This window comes from Aethalodelphis obliquidens, unplaced genomic scaffold (assembly GCF_003676395.1).
Source record: "Aethalodelphis obliquidens isolate GAN/ISIS:26980383/991018 unplaced genomic scaffold, ASM367639v1 scaffold9, whole genome shotgun sequence".
NCBI lineage: Eukaryota > Metazoa > Chordata > Mammalia > Artiodactyla > Delphinidae > Aethalodelphis > Aethalodelphis obliquidens.
Genome location: NW_020837953.1, coordinates 38,489,374 through 38,510,496, shown reverse-complemented (window position 1 = coordinate 38,510,496; position 21,123 = coordinate 38,489,374). Strand labels below are relative to the sequence as shown.

The 21,123-nt window shown below is 53.6% G+C and overlaps 1 protein-coding gene across 2 annotated transcripts in view; it reads right to left on the bottom strand.

Moving 5' to 3' along the window:
- Nucleotides 1-1,613: 1,613 nt before the first annotated feature.
- The window catches only part of IFFO2 (intermediate filament family orphan 2), a 49,260-nt gene continuing 29,750 nt past the window's right edge, over nt 1,614-21,123 (bottom strand). The window contains exons 2-9 of one of the 2 annotated variants that reach the window (XM_027109979.1): nt 16,846-16,906; nt 15,512-15,607; nt 14,204-14,344; nt 12,713-12,852; nt 8,522-8,642; nt 8,293-8,385; nt 7,230-7,360; nt 1,614-6,028 (exon numbers count right to left, since the gene is read on the bottom strand). In XM_027109979.1, coding sequence (XP_026965780.1) covers nt 5,923-6,028; nt 7,230-7,360; nt 8,293-8,385; nt 8,522-8,642; nt 12,713-12,852; nt 14,204-14,344; nt 15,512-15,607; nt 16,846-16,906 — 889 coding nt within the window. In that variant the 3' untranslated portion in view covers nt 1,614-5,922. The remainder of the gene's footprint in view (nt 6,029-7,229; nt 7,361-8,292; nt 8,386-8,521; nt 8,643-12,712; nt 12,853-14,203; nt 14,345-15,511; nt 15,608-16,845; nt 16,907-21,123) is intronic. The other variant, XM_027109981.1, reaches the window with a different exon arrangement.

Below are 21,123 nucleotides of genomic sequence, written 5' to 3'. Positions count from 1 at the left end.
CATCGACCAATCAGAATGATACATGGAAGCTCCTGGACCAATCAGAGGGGCGGTCATGTAGCAGTCTCCTTAGGCCGGGATAGAGGGGCTGAAGCAGCCAATAAGAGAGCGGGAATAGGGCACGTGTGAGGCGGCGCGGAAGGACAGCGGGTCTGCCAGTCAGGGACAGCTAGAGTCCCAGCCCTACCACTCTCGCTGCCTTTGGCCAGTGGCTGCTAGACTATTCGACCGTGCAGGGCTGCATAGCGGCCAGCCCCCCACCTCAACTCGGGGGCTGCAGCCCCTGGAATGAGCCTGCTGCCCCTGGCTCTAGCCTCCTGGTTGGGACTCAGCCGCCCTCCACCTCCCGGCCTGGCGCGGGGCCACCCAGCTTCCTGAGGCCTAGCGCTTAGATAAATCAGCCTGCTTCTTTGCAGATTACGATCAATAAAAGATAAAACCGGAGCCAGTCTATGCTCAGGCTTTCCTTCAAAGCCTATGGACGCGGAACCAGTTGCTCCTGTGCTTTATTTTTGCGCCCCGCACCAAAATTTGAATTTTCGGGGAAGTTTTCTGCCTGATGAACACGTGAACGTTATTTAAAACTCGGTTTCTGAAGTCTTCCAGAGGATGGAATCTTAGGGACCCATTCGATTCCTAAAGTACTGTTAACAGCTTTTCTAACGCTCCCTTCTAATATATCTGTTTATATTTCCTCTAGCAGCGTGTACCGAGAACTTGCTTAGGAGTCAGAGTTCAGTTGCTGATCATGGTTTCTCCCTATGACAAGGGCGAAATACGTAATTTTTCCTGGGCTTCAGTTTCCAAGCCTGTAAAGTGGGGATAATAATACCCACCTTAGAACGCCCTCATTATTTCATGCTACTCCTTTCTCCAGGAGGGCACACTCTTTAAGGCACTTTGGAGAATTTAAACAGAATGGGGAGTGGGAAAGGAAACTACAGTCGTCTCTCGGTCTTGGTGGGGCCTTGGTTCCAGGAGCCCCCGCAGATACCAAATTCACGATGCTCACGTCTCTTACATAAGGTGGCACAGTACAGTCAGCCTTCCCTCTCCAAGGATGAGAAACTTGCAGGTTTGGAGAGCCATTTGTACATTAAGCACAAGTCTTAGAGATGGTAAAAAGTTAATTGGAATTGGCAGTGGCTGTTTTTCTTCATCCTTGAAGAAAACCCTAGTCATGGGCCCAGTTCACACAGGTCAATGTCTCCCTGAATTCAGCCATTAACAGAAAGAAACTAGAATATTGGACAGTGTCAAATCCAGAGCCTAGGAGGTAGCCTTTCAAGGGCACTGTGAGGAGGTTTATGAAATGGGGTCGATTGATTAACAGGACCTCAACTCCAAACCAGGCTATGCCAGTTATTCAGTCTGTGATCTCTCTGGCTCTCTTCCCCTTCTGTAAAATATGTATAATAATTTCTGCTTTAACTACTTGTGAAGATTTTATTGTGAGATGCAAATATAACAGGTGATGTGAAACTTCCCTATTTGATCACTAATCAGCTAATTACTTTAGTGGTTATGTGGCCCACCATCCTCTTGCCCCTCCCCATCACCTCTTTATCCTTAATTTTTTTTATCCTTAATTAAAAAAAAAAAGGCACCATCAATTCTAAGACATTTCACTTTATTTAAAAGAAGCCAATATACAGGATATAAAGGGCATGATATTTACAACAGTACAGTAAACAGGTTGGTTTCCGGTAGGATCAGTAGTCTTTCAATGAATATAAACCCCCCGTTCCCCTTGACGCTAGACCCAGCTGGCAGACAAACAGCAACAGTGGGGTAGGATGGGACTTCAGGATAGAAAGTCTCCCTGGATGGGGCTAAAAATCAGGTAGATGCTAAAATGTCCACGAAGGGGTCTGTGGGTGGGGTTGCCTTTGCCTCATCTCTTTGAGGGCTTGGCAGAGGGAATGGTGAGGGATTTAGCCTGAGACTAACAAGCAGCCCACCCAGAGCCTGGAAATCTTCCACTCATGGAAAATTCCCTTCCAGAGAGAATCTGCCTTTACTGACACCCACCTGGCTGCTTCCAGACTCCCCACTCTAGGAGAGTGCCCTCTAGAACCAGAGCTTGGTGTCTCAAGGTGGAGGACCCAGGAAGCTCCCAGCACCCTAGTTCCTCATCCAGGTCCCTGGAAGAGCACAGCAAGGACTGCATCCCAGGCCTTGGCCTGGGGTTGGCACAGCCAGGGCTGGGCTGTAGGCATCTCATGGCATTTGCACTCCTGCTCCAGCTGCCTGACAACCTTGGACCCACGGAGGCCCAGGCCCCAAGGAAGCTGTGGGCTCCGTGAACCAACAGCCCATTGCCACCCACACCCTACTGCTTCTCAGCTCTCTCCAAATACAGCCGACCTGGCAATGGATCTTGGCAGACCAGAGTTTGAGCAACTAATCGGAGCCCACCTTCTGAAGCAGAGCTTGTCCCCTACCTAGTGCCCCCCTTCCCTCCCACCACCCACCTCCGTTCTGAATTCCCCACTGTCCACCCACTCCCACAAGTGCCCAGCCCCCTGGACTTCCAAGGACCAAGGAGCTGGGGGATCAAGGGAGAAGGAAATGAGGTGAGGGGTGACCTACACTCTGCTGAAGCCACTCGTGGGTGTGGATGAGTAGGTGGTGATGATGCGGAGACAGGTGAGGGGTACTGATTATATTAAATCCAGCAGCAACATGCATCTTGTCCACAGAAAAATGCTGGGCTACCATAACTGCCTACCCTAGATTTTAAAAAAAACGTTCATAAAAATAGATGAGAGTCTCTTCCTTTATAAATAGATTACATTTAGCTTAAGTTACACCTTATATGATCCCCTGCCCCACACCCTCTCCCCCATCCCAAGCCAAAGTGGTCTGATTCTCCACAGGTCATATGAGCTACATCCACAGAGCTAAATCCATGATGGACAGGCCCATCAGACACCTCTAGACATACTGCCACAAGAAAACAAAATGTGTTTACTGGCAAATCATTTTTTTCCCTGTTCAGAGTCTCAGAGAAGTATGTGTATGTGTGTGTGTGTGTGTGTGCTCCACAACCAGGGAGCCCAAAGGAAGCTACTCTCCCTGTCCCTCCCCAATCCTCTCTTTTTATAAAACCCCCCAAAATAGGAGAGTGAGAGAGGGCAGCACAGGAGAGCCCATCTGAGACCAATTCTAAAATACCAATGTCAATATGACACTGGGCTGAGAAATAGAAAACCAAAATTACGTATTTACATCTTTACAAAGGATGAACCAGTTCATCCCAACTGGACCTGGTGCTGCCCCAGCGAGCGTTGGGGTCTTTCTCGGCAAGCTGTGGGCCCATGGCAAGGGTACAAGCGGGGCCCACTGGCAACTAACTCAAAAAAGAACTTGGTGGGGAGGGAGGCAGCCAGGCCAAAACCAGGATCGCACCCTGAAGGCAGGTCACTAACACTCTTGTTGTCCCCCCATCCACCAGCCCCAAGTCCTTGCTCCCCAGCGAGAACAGCTATTGAAAACCAGCAAGATGGATCTTTCTGGCCAACATCTGACTCTGGCTCCTGCCATTTCCATACTCCCCAGATAAATTCAGAGTACGCTAGTCCCCAAAGACAAATATCCTATGTATCCAAGGGGCAAAGCAAAAATAATACCATTGGACAGCAATCACCATGGTAACCTTAGTTACCCCCCAATACTTACATTGTTGCCTAACTGTCTTAACTCTAAAGATAGGTCTGTCACCCTCCCACCACCTTGAGGAAAAACCCGGGGCAGGCCTCCACTCTGCCTACCTGTCCATGGAATTCAATGCCTCCCTCACCCTAGGCAGAGGAGGCCTGAGAGGCAGCCAGTTTCCCAGCCTCCCAGAAACGGAAAATCTTTTCAGTAGCTGAGGTCCAAGCCCAACTGGCTCTGATAACCTTTGGTTAAACTAAAACTAAAACTAAAACAACAATAACAATAATGACAATAATAATCTGATATGTTTGAACCCTGTAACCTTGAGAACAAGTGTCAGTGAGGAGGAGGGGAAGGGGTGATCTCTCCTCCGAAACCTCGTCCCTCCACGTACCCAACAAGGGACTATTTGGCTAATAAGAGATTCTGGGAATGGAAGACTTTCAGCCAGACTTTCACAGGGAAAGAGCAGGAGGTTCCTCCACAACAACAACAACAAAAAAGGAAAAAACTCACAATAAAGGCCACCAAGTTCTGATAAATAAAATTACACACAATCACTAACAATCTCCTCTCTCTCCATATATATATATTTATATAATATGAATATTATGTACAACGATTTTAAGACTGAAAAACAGGTGGGGGAAAACGGAAGAGAGAGGAAGTCCTTACAGATCACTGGTACCCTGGGAGAGAAAAGACAGCGGGCCTGATCTACACAAGGCCAGATTTCCCCCTCTGCCTGCAGACACAAGCAGTGGGTAGCAAGGAGCTCTGGTCCTTGGGCACATTTTGCTCCTCTGACCTCCAGGGGGAGCTCCTGGGCCAACAAAAACAAAAATCAGCAATCACACCCACAGTAGTGGGTCCAAAAAGAAATTTAAAAAACGAGCAAAGCTGGCTCTGCTGGCCCCAAGCTGAGATCTGGGGGTGGCCGCCACACAGTGCCCTTTGACTCAGGCCCTCTCAAGTCTGGGGAGATATGGCTCAGCTGAACTCCCCAACTGGTCAATCAGTGAATTATGGAAAAAGGTGAGCTTATGTCCATGAGCAGAACAAGGACGGCTCTCACTTGAGCTCCTCCTCTCACCACCTCCTCTGCCAGCAGCCCCCGCTAGCTCCCTCCCCTTCCCTTCCCAATGCCTGCCAGTGGCCAAAGAGTGGGCCACTGCGGGCACCGTGGAGAAGCAAGATGGCGGCGGACGGTACCGACCCAGCTCCGAGGTGGAGGGGCTAGATACCAGGCCTGGCCCCCTCCAGACTTTCTCACAGAGAAATTACAGATCGATAACCCCTTACTGTTGCCTGGGAAAAACATCAAGTCATCAGGGCAATAAGAGACCCGCTCCCCAACCCCAACCCACAGAGGTCCCAAGAAAGCAAGCAGTCAGGTGGCCGAGGGCCTTACGGGGCCCAGGCCTCACTAACGACCTTGACCAAACTCCCTCCCAAGTCAGTGCTCACCCCCAGAGGTTGCGAGAGAGATCGCCCTAGCTTCCTCCCTCCCAGCTCCAGGGGAAAACCAGGGATCTAGGAGAGGGCCTACCTTCCACAATGGTATAAGGCAAGCTGCTTTTTTTTGTTTTGTTTTGTTTTTTGCATAGTAGTTTAAACACAGTGAGGTTCCGCCTTCCCCCACAGTGCCTTGTCCCTCTGCTTTGCCACTCGATCCAGAAAGAAAAGAAAAATTTGTCTTCCCTCCCTCCTTCCATCTTTTCTCTCTTTCAGCTCCCAGGCCTGGAGAGCTCGCAAAGGCCAACAGCTCCTTCCTGGGGGGAGGTGGGCCATCCCAAGTCCAACTCCAGCAGAGGAGGGAGGGCAGAGCTTCTGGCCAATCAGAGGAGCAGGTGGGAGGGTAGAAAACGGCATTGTACCACTCCAGGGGCCCCCCCGCCCTCACCTTAGAGTTTTGTATAAAAACACCTGCTAGGAATAATTCTTTGGAGCTCAAAGTGGCTCAGCTTAAGGGAAAAGGCACAGTTAACACTGCATCGTCCGGACAGAAGTCTGTATCTGTAATGTGGAGAACAATAGAAATTGACAGCACCATTCCTTGGGTGGGTGGATGGAGGAGGGGCACTGGTTGGTGGTGGGCGGAAGGAAGGAAGGAAGCAGCGGTCCCTTGGGGCCTCCAGAGAAGGGAGGGCATAGGAAGTCTGCGTGGCGAGGGCTGGAGCCCCACTTCCTGGCCCCGTGGGGAGAGGCGGGCAGAGGCCCCATCACCAAGACCACCAGGCACGGGCTGGGGGACCTCAGTCATCAGCTGACCATGGGCTCCACATCCGCCTCCCGCTCAAACTCATCCTGGATCTCGTCTGTACTTCCTGAGTCGCTGCTGGCCATGGAGCTAGGCGACGGTGAATTCCTGGAAGGCACAAGAGAATGGGGGACATCAGAGGGCAGCCTGAGGACCTCTGAAGGGATTCAAAGAGCTGGAAAGATGGAGCAGCCATTCCTAGAAAACCTAGCCTCAGAGGGGGATCCTGCCCCGAGGCCCGCCCTTGCACCACTTGCCTTAGAATCTTCAAAGCCCAGGAGCTGAACATGGCTATAGAGACCTATTGGGACGCCCTGCACCCGCCTCTGTAATTGCTTGGTCCTGAGAGCTCCTTGGGAGCAGAAACCACGGGTCAAGCTCAGTTTTTACACTCCCATCACCTAACACACGTCTGGACAATTAACTCAGAGCCCAAAGGGAGGCCACACAGGACAGTGGTTTTGAATCCTCACTCTATCACTGCTGAGCTGGGGGGCCTGGCACAAGCTATTTTCCCTGCCTACGGGGCGCTCCTCCATCCCAACAATGGAAATAACAACAGTGGCTTCTGGGAATCAATGAGCTAAAGGTGACATGCTAATAAGCCCAGGGCCACACACACGCAACCTCCCCCTGCCTCTCCCTCTCTTACAGCCCAAACAACGGCCTGCAAGACTGTCGTCATGATAAGAGAACAATTATAATTAATGGATCTGTGCTCGATGCCAAGCATTTTATGTGTATTATCTCATTTTATTATTAGCACGTCTGTCTTCCCCGAAAGGCTGCGTGTTCCTTGAGGGCAGGGGCTCTGTCTTGGTTCTGGTGTCCCCCAGCAAATAAAAGAGGCCTGATGCATGTCAGTCTCCCGGGGACAGACCCACATGGCCTCGGGTTGGAAGACGGGAAAGGAAGGAAAATGGCTTCCTAAGGACACATGTGAGCCCCGGCCACCACCTCCACCCACCAGCTCAGCAGGAAGTGGGGCGTGGGCTCCAGGAGGGCCAGGGCTGCGAATGTTCTGCTCATCACTGTATCCCCATGGCTTTGCACAGAGCCAGCCTTCAACAGTAGCTGTTGAATCAGTGGGGGCAGGGTTGTTGTGAGTGGTCACGTGAGATTAGATGTGCGAGGCATTGACACATAGTAGGAGGCTAATAGTCATCGGATGCATGGACAGGTGGACGGACGGATGGACCAATGGCCTGGGCAGGTGAAACCACCAGGCTATAAGTTGCAGCCCCACAAATCCCGCCACCCACCCCGAGGATGCCACCACTGCATTGCCAGGGAGGACAAGGCCAGGTACCTGTCTGCAGAGCCTTTGATGAGCCGGCGGCAGGTCTCCATCTGCACGTCCAGACCCCGCTTCATGCTGCACATCTCCATGTACTCATGCAAGTGTCGGTTCATGTCGCTCTTGGCCGTGGCCAGCTCCAGCTGAGAGGAACCAACATGGCATAAAGGGGAGGCCAAGTCATCCTCCCTCATAGCAGACCACTCAGCAACCTCCCGTCCTCAGTGGTGGTGGCAGCATCGGGGCCACCCCAGGACACCACGTCCTCAGGGCCCTCCCTCCGCTCTCTGCTCTCTACATACTGGTGCAGGGCCCCTAGAACCACTTCTGGTGGAAGGTGAATGGTTGCTTAGCAACTACTGGGGCAGCCCTAGCAACTCCACCCTGTCCAGCATCCCTGCAGTCCTTTCTGTGGACTGGATTAGAAAAGTCCTGAAGCCTCTCGTGTTTCTGACCCTTCTCCTCTACCAAGTGATACATCCCCCAGGAAAGGAGCTGGCCTTCTCTTTCTCCAGCGTGACAACAGCAGTGACTCTCACTGATAGATGTGGCCCAGCACACAGGCTCCAGAGCTGGGAGAACTGGGCTTACAGGCTGCTTCCTGGCTGGGGGGCCTTGGGCAAGTCACTTGGTCTCTTTTAACCTCAACTCCTCCTCTGTAAAGTGGGGCACACAGTACCCACTGCATAGCGTGGAGGCACCCAGGTCCCTCTAGGTACACACATAAGGTATGCAGATACCAGGAAGGGTGTATTTTTAAAGGGCTGAGTGCCCAGTGTCGCTTGATGTCACTCAAATGTCAGTTCTCATTATTTTGAGATCATCATCTCAGTCAATAACTTAAAAAAAAAAACCTCTCTGGGGCCAACATGGATCACCACCCCCATTTCACAGATTAGGAAACTGAGGCCCTAAGAGGGGTGTGACTTGCCCAACACTAGGCAGAGAATCAGCAGATGTCCTGACTTCCGATCCTGCATCTGCCTCGCTCTCCCAGCCCGAGTCCACACGGGCACCTAATCACCGTGAGTCTCGGGGGTCACAACCGGGTGATGTGAACCAGCTAAGGCCTCACCTCGATCTGGCCTATGGTCTCCTGGTACTCCTTGTCTCTCGTCTTGAAGAAGGATTCAGTCTCATGGATCAAGTTGCCCAGGTTTTCCTCTTGCTGGGGAAACAGAACAGAGGGGACAACTTAGCTGGGTGGTAAGGGCTGCAGGGAAAGAGTGGGGGATGCGGGATCGTGGAAAGGAAGTGCTCCCAATGCCTACCTCCCAGCCTCTAAGAAGCCATGCCCGGCTCACCTCGCCCTGCAGGTCAATGCTCGGATTGCAGTTAGTGAAGTCCTCCCAGAGCAGAAGCGTATCTTCGTTCTCCTCCCACGTCAGGCTGTCACAGTCATCATCGAAATCAAAGGTCTCCCGCCTGTTGGGGGGGACACAGGAGGGCATGAGTGAACAAAGCCAGGCTCCAGAGGCCTGGACAGGAGAGAGCAAGGGACACTGCCCTGATGACTGGGCTCCTGCCAGGTGGCCATCCAAAAAGGCAGGGGCGGTGGCCAAAGGGGACGCATGCCTTCTCCTTGGAGTTTAACTCTTTTCAAATGCAGAGTGTATTTACATATTATTTATACAATTTAAAATGTATATTCCTAAAGATGCCAGGCTTTCATTAATGGAGACTAAAGATATTTTCCTCCCAAGTCCAATCTTGTGACTGTTTTCCTTTCATTTAATAACTCATTCCTGGAGCCCCTGCTCTGCCTGAGGTGATTCATATAACCTTTTCTGCAACTTGAAAAGGTGGGTATTATTATTATTCTCATTTTACAGAGGAGGAAACTGCAGCTCAGAAAGAATAATTCCCTTGTCCAAAGCCACACTAAGCTAGGCTGTACCAGAAACTAGGGCTGATAAAAAAGAACAAAATAATGCCATTTGTAGCAACATGGATGGACCTAGAGATTGTCCTACTGAGTGAAGTAAGTCAGAGAAAGACAAATATAATATGGTATTGCTTATATGTGGAATCTATAAAAAGGGTACAAATGGACTTATCTACAAAACAGAAATAGAGTCACAGATGTAGAAAACAAACTATGGTTACCGGGGGTAAGGGAGGGAGAGATAAATTGGAAGATTGGGATTGACATATACACACTACTATATATAAAATAGATAATTAATAAGAACCTACTGTATAGCACAGGGAACTCTATTCAATACTTCACAATGGCCTACATGGGAAAAGAATCTAAAAGAGTGGATATATGTATAACAGATTCACTTTACTGTGTACCTGAAACTAACACAACATTGTAAATCAACTATACTCTGATAAAAAATTAAACAAAAAAAAGGAACCTAGGGCTGAAAGCCAGATCTTTCTGTTTCCTACGGCTTCTTCCTGCCCATCAAAACATCACCAAGCACCTATTATGTGCTGGGCACGGGACAGGCCACCATGCATGTATTAAAATGCAATTCATTCCATCCTCACAACAATCCTGTGAGGTGAGCATGATTGTTAGTCCCATTTTACAGGGAAGGAAATTGAGGCTCAGAGGGATTAGGTGGACTTCTAGAAAAATACATGCTGGAAATCAGACTTGAATGCAAAGCCTGAGCGATTTCTGGCCTTCCCTATTCACTAGAACTGGAAGTAGGGTGATGGACCATACAGGTGTGCCTGGGACTGAAGGGGTTCTGGAGGTGTACTGGTTACCCCAACTGGAGGGGACTGTAAAAATCATTCAGCCCAATATGCCCATTATCCAGATGGGAAGGCTGAGGCCTGCAGGAGTTAAATTGCTTGACCTGGTGAATCAGCTGCAGAGGAAGATGTGGGTCCCAAGTCCTGATTCCCATCCCAGGGCTCTCCCCACTGCCTACGCTCACTCCTTCAACTACTGTCTGGATCCTACAGGGCACTGCTCCCAACCTGCTGACAATGGACCAGGCTGGAGCCACCGGGCAGAGCCCAAGAGCACCCCCGGGAGCCAGGTTCCCCACCAAGAAGCAGTTCCTGCGGGAGCCTGCAGGTGGCTCCCTGCAGCCAAGGACCAGAGCTGGGGCAGGGCTGCAGGGTGAGGCGCTGCCCACACCCCGCCCCCCACAGCAAGACAGCTCGGGGCGAGCCCCTGGGTCGAGCGTCGTCGACCCATCGCCACCTCACATACTAGACTGCTGACCTCACTTCCTTCCCAGCAGCTGGGACAAGAAGGAAACCCCAGCTGAGTAATGGGGAACTAGAAAGGATAGGAAGCCGCCTGCACAAGAGAAAGGGCTGGGAAGAGGCGCCCCCCTCCCCCCAGATCTGGAGGGCGGGGCTGAGCAGGAAGGCCGGCCACAGTGCAGAGAAAGTAGCAAATTTCTCCCCTTCTCCTGGGCCTGAAGCCCAAGCAACTGATTTTGATCAAAACAAAACAGCCCTGACACGGGTGCATTCATTATTCAAGGAGTTCAGAGGAGCCGGCCCGGGGCAGTGGGGGCTCTAGCTTGGGTCTCAGCCCGCAGCCCGTGGAGATGTCAGCGGGAGGGGGCCAGGGCCCTGCCCTGGTGCCTTCTGCGTGGCATTGGCTAGAACTACAAGGGTGGAGGGGTGATCAGAGGTTGGCCGTTTTTTTTTTGAACTAGGCAACTTTACAACCAGATCAACCTAATTGGATACTGAACCCCGTTCAGACCTGTCAACGCTCAGGTGCCCATTTTAGCAGCATTGGAAAGAAAGCTCTTTCATACACCTGGGAGCACCGCTTTTTAGCTCACGCCACTTCCTGGGCAGTCTATGGATTCCTGGTGACTTTATGAAAACCAGGGACAACACTTTCTTCAAAGCAGCCCTTTAATTCAACCAAATGAACCCAGCCTGGGTCTCTGGGGCATACAGCCCTGCCCTACACTCAGAAATGCCCACAGCAACGTTCAGAAAACCTAGACCCGACCAAGGGTTCTCTTCCAAAGCCCCTCTCATCAGCGAAAGATGAGACTATGAGAACTGGGTGTGGGGGGAGATGGTGAAAGATGAATCGAGGGTCTAGGAATCTCCTTGTCACCCTCAAAACAGCAAAGCCCCAAACACAGCCCCATCTCCATGTTGTTTCAAGGGACCAGTAAGTATAGGTAAGTGCTGGGCAAACCCATCCCACCCAGGTCCGATTCCCGTCTTCCTGACAAGTCACCAGGGTGGGGAAGGTGTGGCAAGGAAACAGAAGAGGAAATCTCTTCCGAGCACGAAGACAGTGCTGGACCGGGAGTCAGGGGCCCGGCTCTGTCCTGACTTGCCCGGCCCTCTCTGAGCCTCATCTGTGCAATGAAGGGGCTGGGCAGAGTGATCTTGGGACTCTACCATGCTAGGCCAGCCTCCAGCATTGCAGGAAGCATTAGGAGAGGCCTGTGCCCCTGGCTTTGGAAATAAGTACGATGGCAGGAGCGCCTGCTGAGCGGAGGGGCCCTCCTGGAGGGGCCTGGAAGGTCGGTGATGGCTCATCAGAGGCAAGCACTCGAATCCAGCCAGCCCCGCGGCTGGAAGCTCAGGACTCCAGAGAACGGACATCAGGCCAGAAAGTGTGCTGGGCCCTGAGACTCAGACGCAAGGGGTGGGGGAGGTAGGGGTGGGGAGGGAGGACTCCAGTCCTGGGCAAGAGCTGAGTTCCCGGGGCTCAGGGGAGAGAGCAGGCAAGAGCAGGCCAGTGGGGCAGGGGGAAAGGTGGACGCCAGAGACCCAGTCCCAGCCTGCTCTCTGACTCAAGGCCCTTAGGTGAGTCAGCCAATGCCCACAGCTGCACCCCTACCCTCCCCAAGCCCACACCGGGATACTCTACGGATTAGAGCCAAAGATGGATCAGGATTGCAAGTATAGCACTGGGTACACCAAGGCTACAATGCATCCCTGCCCCGGATGACTGTACGCAGCCAGGTTCTAGTAAGTCAGCTGTCCACAGGGGTGGGAGAGGGCTGCCCAGACTGGTAGCCCCTGACCATTTCCCATCGTGGCAAATGTTAAGCTACTAATATGCCATCGCTAAACCTGGAGTGGGCAGACATGCATACAATCAGCTTCTACAAGCTGGTACAAACCAGCTCCAGCCCACCACTGACCATACCCAGCCCAACTCTGCCACTAACCCGGGCAGCAGCTCATCCCAAGGGAAAACAAAATTGTAACTCTGTATGGTGATGGATGTTAACTAGACTTATTGTGGTGAGTATTTTACAACATATACAAATACCAAAACATGATGTTGCATATCTGAAACTAACAGAATGTTACACGTCCGTCATATTATCTCAATACAAAAGAAAAAAAGAACTGCCCACAAATAGGACCACCATTACCAATTTGACACTTTCTGAAAACGTGAAACTCCGAATCCAAATTCTTTCAGAGCACGTGCTGGCCAAAGAAAACATCTGCAGGCTACTTCCGGTTTGCCACCCCTGCCCTGCCCAACCTGGGGAAACGGAGAGGAGGCCCCAGGCAGCAGGGATACTCACAGCTGGTTAAACATGCGTTTCATCTCGTCTGTGATGTTCATGGAGCCGACCTCGTCATCTGAGAACCGGTTCACCTCCCCATCCTGCTCAGAGATGTCATCATCCGAAGCCACCTTACGCTCTTTCTTTTTGGGGACCACCTGACCCGGAAAGGAAAAGATCAAGGTCACTGGGAGGCTCTGCTGGGATGGAGGGCGGGGTGGACTGGGAAGGGAGCCGGCGTCCCATAGGATGGATGGAGCATGGCTGGTGCAGCCACTGCTTGATGCCGGGTCCTCTAAGAAGCAGGCGGCACTCGCAGGAAGCGTGAGGTGGGGAGACATGCAGGACGGAGGGGCAGATGGCCTGGACCCTTCCCTGCCCTGGGAGGCCTGGCGGTTGGGCTAGCTCAGCTCACCCCTTCACCAGAGAGGCAGCCCCATCATTTGGGGTGAAGAGCAGGCCAGAGTCGCCTGGTATGTCTCAGAGGCAGCCAGAGAGACGGAGAACCCCTTACAGAGGCGCAGATGGCTCCGCGCTTCCCAGAGCCCTCCTGTTCACATGCAAAGTTGACAGGCAGGCAGCCCCAGGTTCAACAGGCTCCCTCCACTCCAAGCAGACAAGACACGACAAACCAGACGAAGGCTGAAATGGTCCCTTGCTTCCCCACAAAGGGGCAACAAGAAGGCACGAGGTGGACAACGGGCCCCAGGGAAGCCCAGACCTCACCCCACTACATCCAGAGTCACATACTTAAAGCGACAACACGCCATACTGCCCTGGGCTCAAGCAAAAGCCAAACCACAACCCAAAACTCAAGCAGCAGCCTTCAGAGAATGACGCACGCCCCTTGGGCAGCTGCACCGGCCCCCAAGCCCTCCCTGGAGGACATTTGCCAGTGCTAACCCATCGCCTTCGCTTGGGACACACCCAGTCCCTTGCCGGCTGGAGGCGGGGTGGGGGGGACGGTACGGAGTGAGTCTCAACGTGGGACTGAAAGAGTCAACAGTCAACAGCTCCTCTTCTGAATTCTGAGGCTCGTGGACCAGGGCTCAGGCCAGCTCACCCAGTGCTCCCATAGCCTGGCCAGGGCTCCCCGACCATGGCATTTGTAGCCAGCTCCGGCTCCCAGAGGAAGAGGCAGGAAGCAGGGCAGTGGACGCAGGGTGGACGGATGGACTGAGCCCTGGAGGGTCCAGAGGCCTGAGTCCTACTCCCAGCTCTGCCATGTCCGTCCTGGAGCCTGTCACGCCCACCACCCACCCGGGGGAGCGGCGTCCTCAGCCATAGGATGAAGCGGTCAGCCTTGATGATGGAGTCAGACGTGCCTATGAGTCTATGCGTCCCTGATTCTACGTCTTCCTGGGGAGGCCAGAGGGCTGGGCAAACGCTACCTCGGGGGGAAGGGGCGTGGGCAGGGTGCGAGGAAAACGGGGGGTGGGCGGCCAGGCAGGGGCGGAGGGCGGTGGGCGGCTGGGAGTGGCAGCTGGTGAGCAGGGCAGCCCTAGTCACCTGGAAGATCTTGGACACGTCTTCCGAGTTCCGCTGCTGTGCGACATCGCACAGCTTGGCCGTGATATCGATTCGGCGGCAGATGTCCATGTCCACCTTCATGGCCTTTTCTTGGATCTTTGTGTCCAGGTCTGTCATGGGCTGCAGGGAGGACAGCAGGGGGTTACGTGAGCGAGGGATGGAGCAAGCATGGGGGTGGGGAGGCACTCCCAGGCTCCGACTGGACAGAGGGGTGGGGAGACCCCCAGGTGTCGGGCGGGAGGCCCCGCGGTCCGAGGGGGTCCTTGAGCCTTTTCTGGACTTGAAGGGTCGGGCCAGCTGCTCGGGTTCAGGGCAGGGGGCGGAGGGACTGTGGGAGCCTAGGGCTTCGGCGCCGAGTGGACAGTGTGTTTGCTGGTCACCCTAAGGGCTGGAAGGCATCCTCTCAGCAGATACAGCGTCAGTGTTTATTTTGTCAGAGCAGAGAAAAAAGAAAGACAAGTCCCACTGCTGAAAGACCCCCCTGCTTTCCCACCGGGCCTGCTCCACCTGTACCCCACACAGAGATTCCTCCCACGGCTGATGGTTGGGGCTGCCTAGGATGGGGGGTCCACCGGACCCCGGTGAGGGGAAGCCACATGGCCTCTTCCAGCCACCCCAGCTCCACGCCTCTCGGGACCAGAACTGCTCCAGGCTGAGTCACCTGGACTGGGCTCCTTCTCCCTTGTGGAGACTCTCTCTACATACTAGCCGCTGCTTGAAGGTGGCAGGAAACCAGGTCCCCAGTAGGAAGAAGGCCCTTGCTGCCACCAGCTGCCCCTGCCCACGGTTACTCAGAGGGGCTCCGATCGTCCCAAGGATGTGCACACTGGCCTGTCCCGACTTTACAAAGCAAACCCTGCTGAAGGCCGCTGGCCCGGGGAGCCTCTCAGGCCGGCGCAGATCAGACCCGGGGTCTCCTTCAACCTGCCATTGGCCGCCACTGCGCCCAGACACAGAGGCCCATGGCCACCACCCGCCCTCACCGTGGTGAGCTGGCAGGAGATGAAGCAAACACACACAGACCATCAGAAGAGCCCCAGGGAGGGCGGGATGGGTTAAAGCAGCGGATTAATGCATCTCTACTCAGACCAAGGGAAGCAGAAGTGGGGAGGGGACAGGGAGGGGGGCCTGGTCTCCGATGCATCCGTCATCCTCACGGGTCAAACGCAGCCAGCCAGGATTCTAACTAGAAGCCGAGCTCTGGAGCCTCGGAGTGAATGAAGCGTTTTGCATGATGGCTGTGGGGGGAAGTCATGATGCCTGGGGGTGGTGGTCGGTGGCACTTACGTCACTCATGAGCCCCTTAAACACCACCAGCTCGGCCTTGAGACGCTCAATCTTCTCATTCATCTCCTCCTGGATGGCTTCTGCTTCCTGCGCTGCCTACGGGGGATGAAGATGGGGGAGGTTTTAGGGGGGCTGGTCTCCCTGTTGGAGGGGAGGGGATGGACACCTGGGTCCAGAGCCCCGGACACCTGACATCCAACCAAGCCGGGTGCCTTTGTGCCAGGGAAGGAAGGGGTGCCAAGGACCTCATCCCAGCCTGGGTCCCCGCTCAGCCCTCACTCAGCCCAGGGCATCGCTCAGCCTAAAACACTTCTCCAAGGATTATTTATTGTATGGAAAAATCCATGGCAGACGTTAAGAGAAAAAGTGGATGTAAAAGGGATCCCAGTAGTAGGTCGATTCACGTGAAAATGCCAAAACATCTGACCATCTCCGATCTCCAGAATGGCAACGTCACACGTGCCACCCTAACCGAGCATGTGCCCCTCGGGCTTGTGTGTGTCCGCACAGAAAAGACCAGAAGGTCACACGCCAATCTATCCACAGTGGAGCAGGGAGAACTGGAGGTGAGTTTTATTTTCTTCTCTGTGCTTTTCTGAATTTTCCAGGTATTTGACCATGAGCATGTTATGTGTGTAAAGCAAAAAGTACTTTTCTTATGAAAGAAAGTGGGCTGGGGGGACGCTCATCCTTCTCCTTCTGCATATTGACATTATTTTAATCTGTCTCTAACTTCCTTAGAAGATCAGTGTTTATTTTCTTTCTTTCTTCTTTCTTTTTTTTTTGGTTATTATTTATTTATTCAGAGGATCAATACTTTAGGTATCAGAAGGCAGTTAAAGAGCCTTCCATGCCTTCTCATGGGGTTGCCATTCTTGTGCCCATTTGGCCGAGAGGAAAACAGAGGCCGAGAAGGTAAAGTTTGTTGCCCAGCGTACACAGCAGGCGAGTGAGAAGCAGGCCCACCCGGAACACAGAGCCACCGAGCCAGAAGAGCAGAAGAATGTCCTCATGCCCGCTGCTGAGCACCTGCCAGGGCTGGGAGCCCACCTGATGATGTGGCCACCCGCCCTCTGCAGGGCACTCAGCCCCGAGTCTGTTCCTGCACGCCAGGGGCAGCACCAGGATTCCCGTGCCCAAGCTTTTCTGCAACTCTTGTGCTGGTGCCTTCCCAGCCCCAAGGAGGGGAGGCGGGAGAGGCCTCCGGCTCCATCGAGGAGAGACTGAGGCAGCAGGAGGTAGCAGAGCACAGAGGCTGTGCTGGGAACCGCCCCCGGCTTTGCCCCTTGGCCACGTGGTTCTCCTGTGAGCCTCTCCTGGTCGGGACCTCTCACCTCCTGCAGCGTGTCCACCATGGTCTGTAGGTTCATGCGCTTGGCGAGCTCCTCCTCCCATCTGCAAGAGACAAGAGGGACAGGTGGTCAGAGGGCGGCCTCCCCAGGCCAGTCCAGCCTCAGACACAATGCCAGCACCCACCCTGGGCCCGTCCCCGGGCTGGGCAAGGAAGGTGCAGCAGCGACTCTATCCTTGCCTGCCCCTTGGGAGCTCCCAGTCTAGGGAGCTAGATGTGTGGGACAGCCAGGTGACCCATGATACCAGGTGGTGGTGACGGGTGCCAGGCTCCGGGCATGAGCACAGCACCACTGGGAGATGACGGCAGGAGGGACCGCCAGCCCCCCACACAAACTGTAAAGCACTGTACAAATGCTACTGCTCCTTCCATTCCTGTAAGACATGGTACTGAAGCTGCGCTCAGGGGCAAGGCTGCAGCCAGCAGCACTTTCAGGCTCTCCTTTGCAACCACAAGAAACAAATCTGATTGTGCCAACCATCGCAATCTCGGAGTCAATTTGTCCTACAACCTACCCTAACCAACAAAGACATCTCCTACCTAGCTGTTATCATCCCTATCTTACAGATGAGGAAACTGAGGCTCAGAGAGGTTAAACACCTTGCCCAAAGACACACAGCTAGTTAGGGGGTGGGGCTGGACTTCAAACCCAGGTCTGTTTCATTACATTAAAACAAAAAATAAATATAACTCTCCCTTATTTAATGCTTATTAAGTGCCAGGCTCTATTCCAGGGGTGTTACACACGTCATCTCGTTTGTATAGATGTGGGCTGAAGTTGAACAGGAAAGGACAAAGGGGAGAAGGCACATGGGGGCTCTGAGTGTACCCCCAGCATTAACCGAAGGCAGGACGGGATGATAATAGAGTTACCACAACAATACCAGCCCACCTTAACTGAGTGCCTACTTTGTACCAGGCACCCTTCTGCGTGATGTAATTCAATCCTCAAAACAACCCTCTAGCCTAGGTGCCACCATGATCCCCACGTTACAGGTGAAGCAAGGAAGAGTCAGGTACCCAAGGTCAGGGTGAGGACAGGTGGGGCCAGGACTCAAACCCAGGCTGGAGACTCCAGATTGAGTGCTTGTAACCGTGCCAGGCTTCCTGTAGACCCAGGACCCATCAGAGCCCTAACCCACTCCCCACCCAGATGCCCCTCCTTCCCCAGAGGGGCAGGTCCTTCTCCCCCCACCCCCATCCTGGGACAGAACGACCAGGAGTTTCTCTCTTTCTTCACCCTACGGCTGCCTCCCTACATGGCCTCAGAGCAGGCAGGTCTGGAAGCCTTTTAGGATGCTGTCGGGGCCAGCTAAAAATAGGCCAGAGGGGAGGGATGGCTGAAGAGTGGGTTACGTCACCAGCTTTTGGAAACAAGAGAAAACGGATACTGTTTGCACACACAGAGGAAAATTCCTCCTCTTTCCCACATGAGACACGACGGCCCCGGCCAGGGCTCCCAGAGGACACACTCGCCACTCACCCCCCATCCCCCGTTCCCCTCGGTCTTTACCAGCCCCCAGTGGTGGTGGCCAGGCCTAGATCTTCTGTGGGCTGCAGAGTTCAGAACCCAGTGGGCAGTGGGGCTGGGATAGGGGTCCTGGCAAGGATGAGGAACACAGAGGAAGCTAAGGAGGGGCAGCAAGAGAATCTAAGGGTCTAACCCAGGTGGGATCATCTCACTGAACACCCTCGTTGTACAAATAGGAAAACTGAGTCCAGCCCCAGGCCCAGTGTGGGGAACAGGAATCCCAGGTGGGGAGAAGTTCAAGGCTGCCCTCACCTCGCCCAGCAGCATGGGGCATATCTGGGGCTCCCCTCAAGGGAGGCCAAGGCCCAGAACACAGGTCCCAAGCTGAATCATCTCTACTGGCCACGCTGCCCTGAGGGGGGCAGGGGGCTCAATTCCAAAGCCGCTGAGCAGAGCAGGGACAAGGGAGAGCCTGGTGTGGCACTGCCTGCAGCCTGGCTCCTGAGGCCAGCCTCACTACTGCATCTTGCAGCAACACCAGGGGCAGCAGAGGAGTGGGCAGTGAGGGTTGAAGATGCGGGCACCCAGGGACATCTCTCCTCCACACACACTCATTTCCAAGACAGGCTTTTGGGGATAAGGCCCAGCCCCTCCTCCCTTTTCCTTTAAGCAAACTTCTTGTGAGGAAGGTGGGGCAGGGGTCAACAGACCCATTGAACAGACGGGAAAAATGAGGCCCAGCAGAGGAAAGCAACTTGTCTCAAGTCAACTCAGAGCGAGAACTTAAGCCACGTCTTTGGATCTCCAGACACATTAGCTGTAGTAGCAGCAGCCACTGATTGGCAAGCACAGTCCGAGTCCCACGCACTGGGCTCAGTGCCTTGTACACATCTCATCGGCTTTCATGAGAATTATTAACACTCTCGGGTAAAGAAATTTTCCCCAAACCCATTTTGTAGATGAGAGAGCTGAGGTTCAGAGAGGTGAGGTAACTTGTCCAGGGTCACACAGCTAGTAAGCAAGGATGGGACTCAAGCCAAGCTCATGCTCTAAAGCATCCAGTTTCCAACTGTGATATGCATGGGAATCACCCAGGGAGCTTGTTCACGTGCAGACCCGGATCCAGCAGGTCTGGTGTGGGGCTCATTTCTAATGAGCTCCCCTGCAGAAGGCACTTCGGTGGCCCCCTCGCCTAAGCTGCACCCCAGTTGAGCTTGCACAAATGACTTCATGGGCCTTTTATTACCAGAGCTGGATAGGTGGGCAGCCGGTGCACCTGCCCCCAGCAGACGCAAGAAGGACCCCTGTGTGCTGACAGCAGCTGGCTTGACAGACCAAACCTGCTGCCTACGCTGACCTCCCCTCCCGGCCGCAGCGGGAAAGCTTGGCTTTGCCGGCTTCAATGTTGACAGTGCAGAAAAGCTTTGCCCTTCAGCTGCTCTGGCTGACCGGGGTGAAAGGATGGTTGAGTGATATTTCTTAAGGCACCCCAGATGCCCTGCATTTACTGCAACTCAGCCCAGAGAGAGGGAGCATGCAGCTTAACCAAAAACTGGTCAACCAAGTTGTGGGCTCTGACATCCCAAAACCTGCTTCCCAGGCACAGCCCCCTCTCCTGACCTGGATCTGCCCACAGGAGTAAGGTTTCAGCAGGATGGAAGTTTCAGGCAGCAGGACCAACATAAGCAAAGACGGGCCAGCAGGAAGGCCAGGGAGTAGCCAGCTGCCACCAAGAGGGGACACACCTACTATGGGTCAGGGGCTGGTGGGCGTCATGTCATTTAAGCCTTTGCCCTCCTGACTTTCATGTGTGGCCCACGGCTGAGCACAGGAGCTCACACAGTGAGCTGTGAAGCTGCAGAGAAACCTCCTCCCCATTTTACAGGTGGGAAAATGAAGGCCCAGTGCACACAGAAAACTCTAGCCAAGGCCAAGACAGCCTGAATCACTTAGATCCACCCCTGCCCGCCCTGACCCACCAGCTCATAAAACTTCCAAATTCTTTTCTCTTTCTTTTTAAATTTATTTTTATTATTTTTTAATTTTTGGCTGCATTAGGTCTTTGCTGCTGCACATGGGCTTTCTCTAGTTGTGGCGAGTGGGGGCTACTCCTCATTGTGGTGTGAGGGCTTCCCTGGTGGTGGGCGCCACCAGGGAAGTCCCCAGATTCTTTTCTCTCGAAGGGATTGGAGAGAGGGACATTTATTGGTCACCTTCTTGGTGGTGTACACCATGTTGGGCCTTCATATACGTATAAAAGATAAGGGACTTCCCTGGTGGCGCAGTGGTTAAGAATCTGCCTGCCAATGCAGGGGACATGGGTTCGTTTGCTGGTCCGGGAAGATCCCACATGTCGCGGAGCAACTAAGCCCGTGCGCCACAACTACTGAGCCTGCGCTCTAGAGCCCGCGAGCCACAACTACTGAGCCCACGTGCCACAACTACTGAGGCTGCGCTCTAAAGCCCGTGCACCACAACTACTGAACCCGTGTGCCACAACTACTGAAGTCCACGCACCTAGAGCCGGTGCTCCGCAACAAACGGAAGCCACTGCATTGAGAAGCCCGCGCACCGCAACGAAGGGTAGCCCCTGCTCGCCGCAACTAGAGAAAGCCTGTGCGCAGCAACGAAGACCCAACGCAGCCAAAAATAAATTAATTAATTAATAATAAAAAAAGATAAAATATTACTTAATCCTCCCCTAAGGATGGTCCCCATTTTGCAGATGAGGAAACAGAGAATCAGAGGTAACTCGATTCCCCTTTCCCTCCCTCCTCTTCAGCCTTCTGA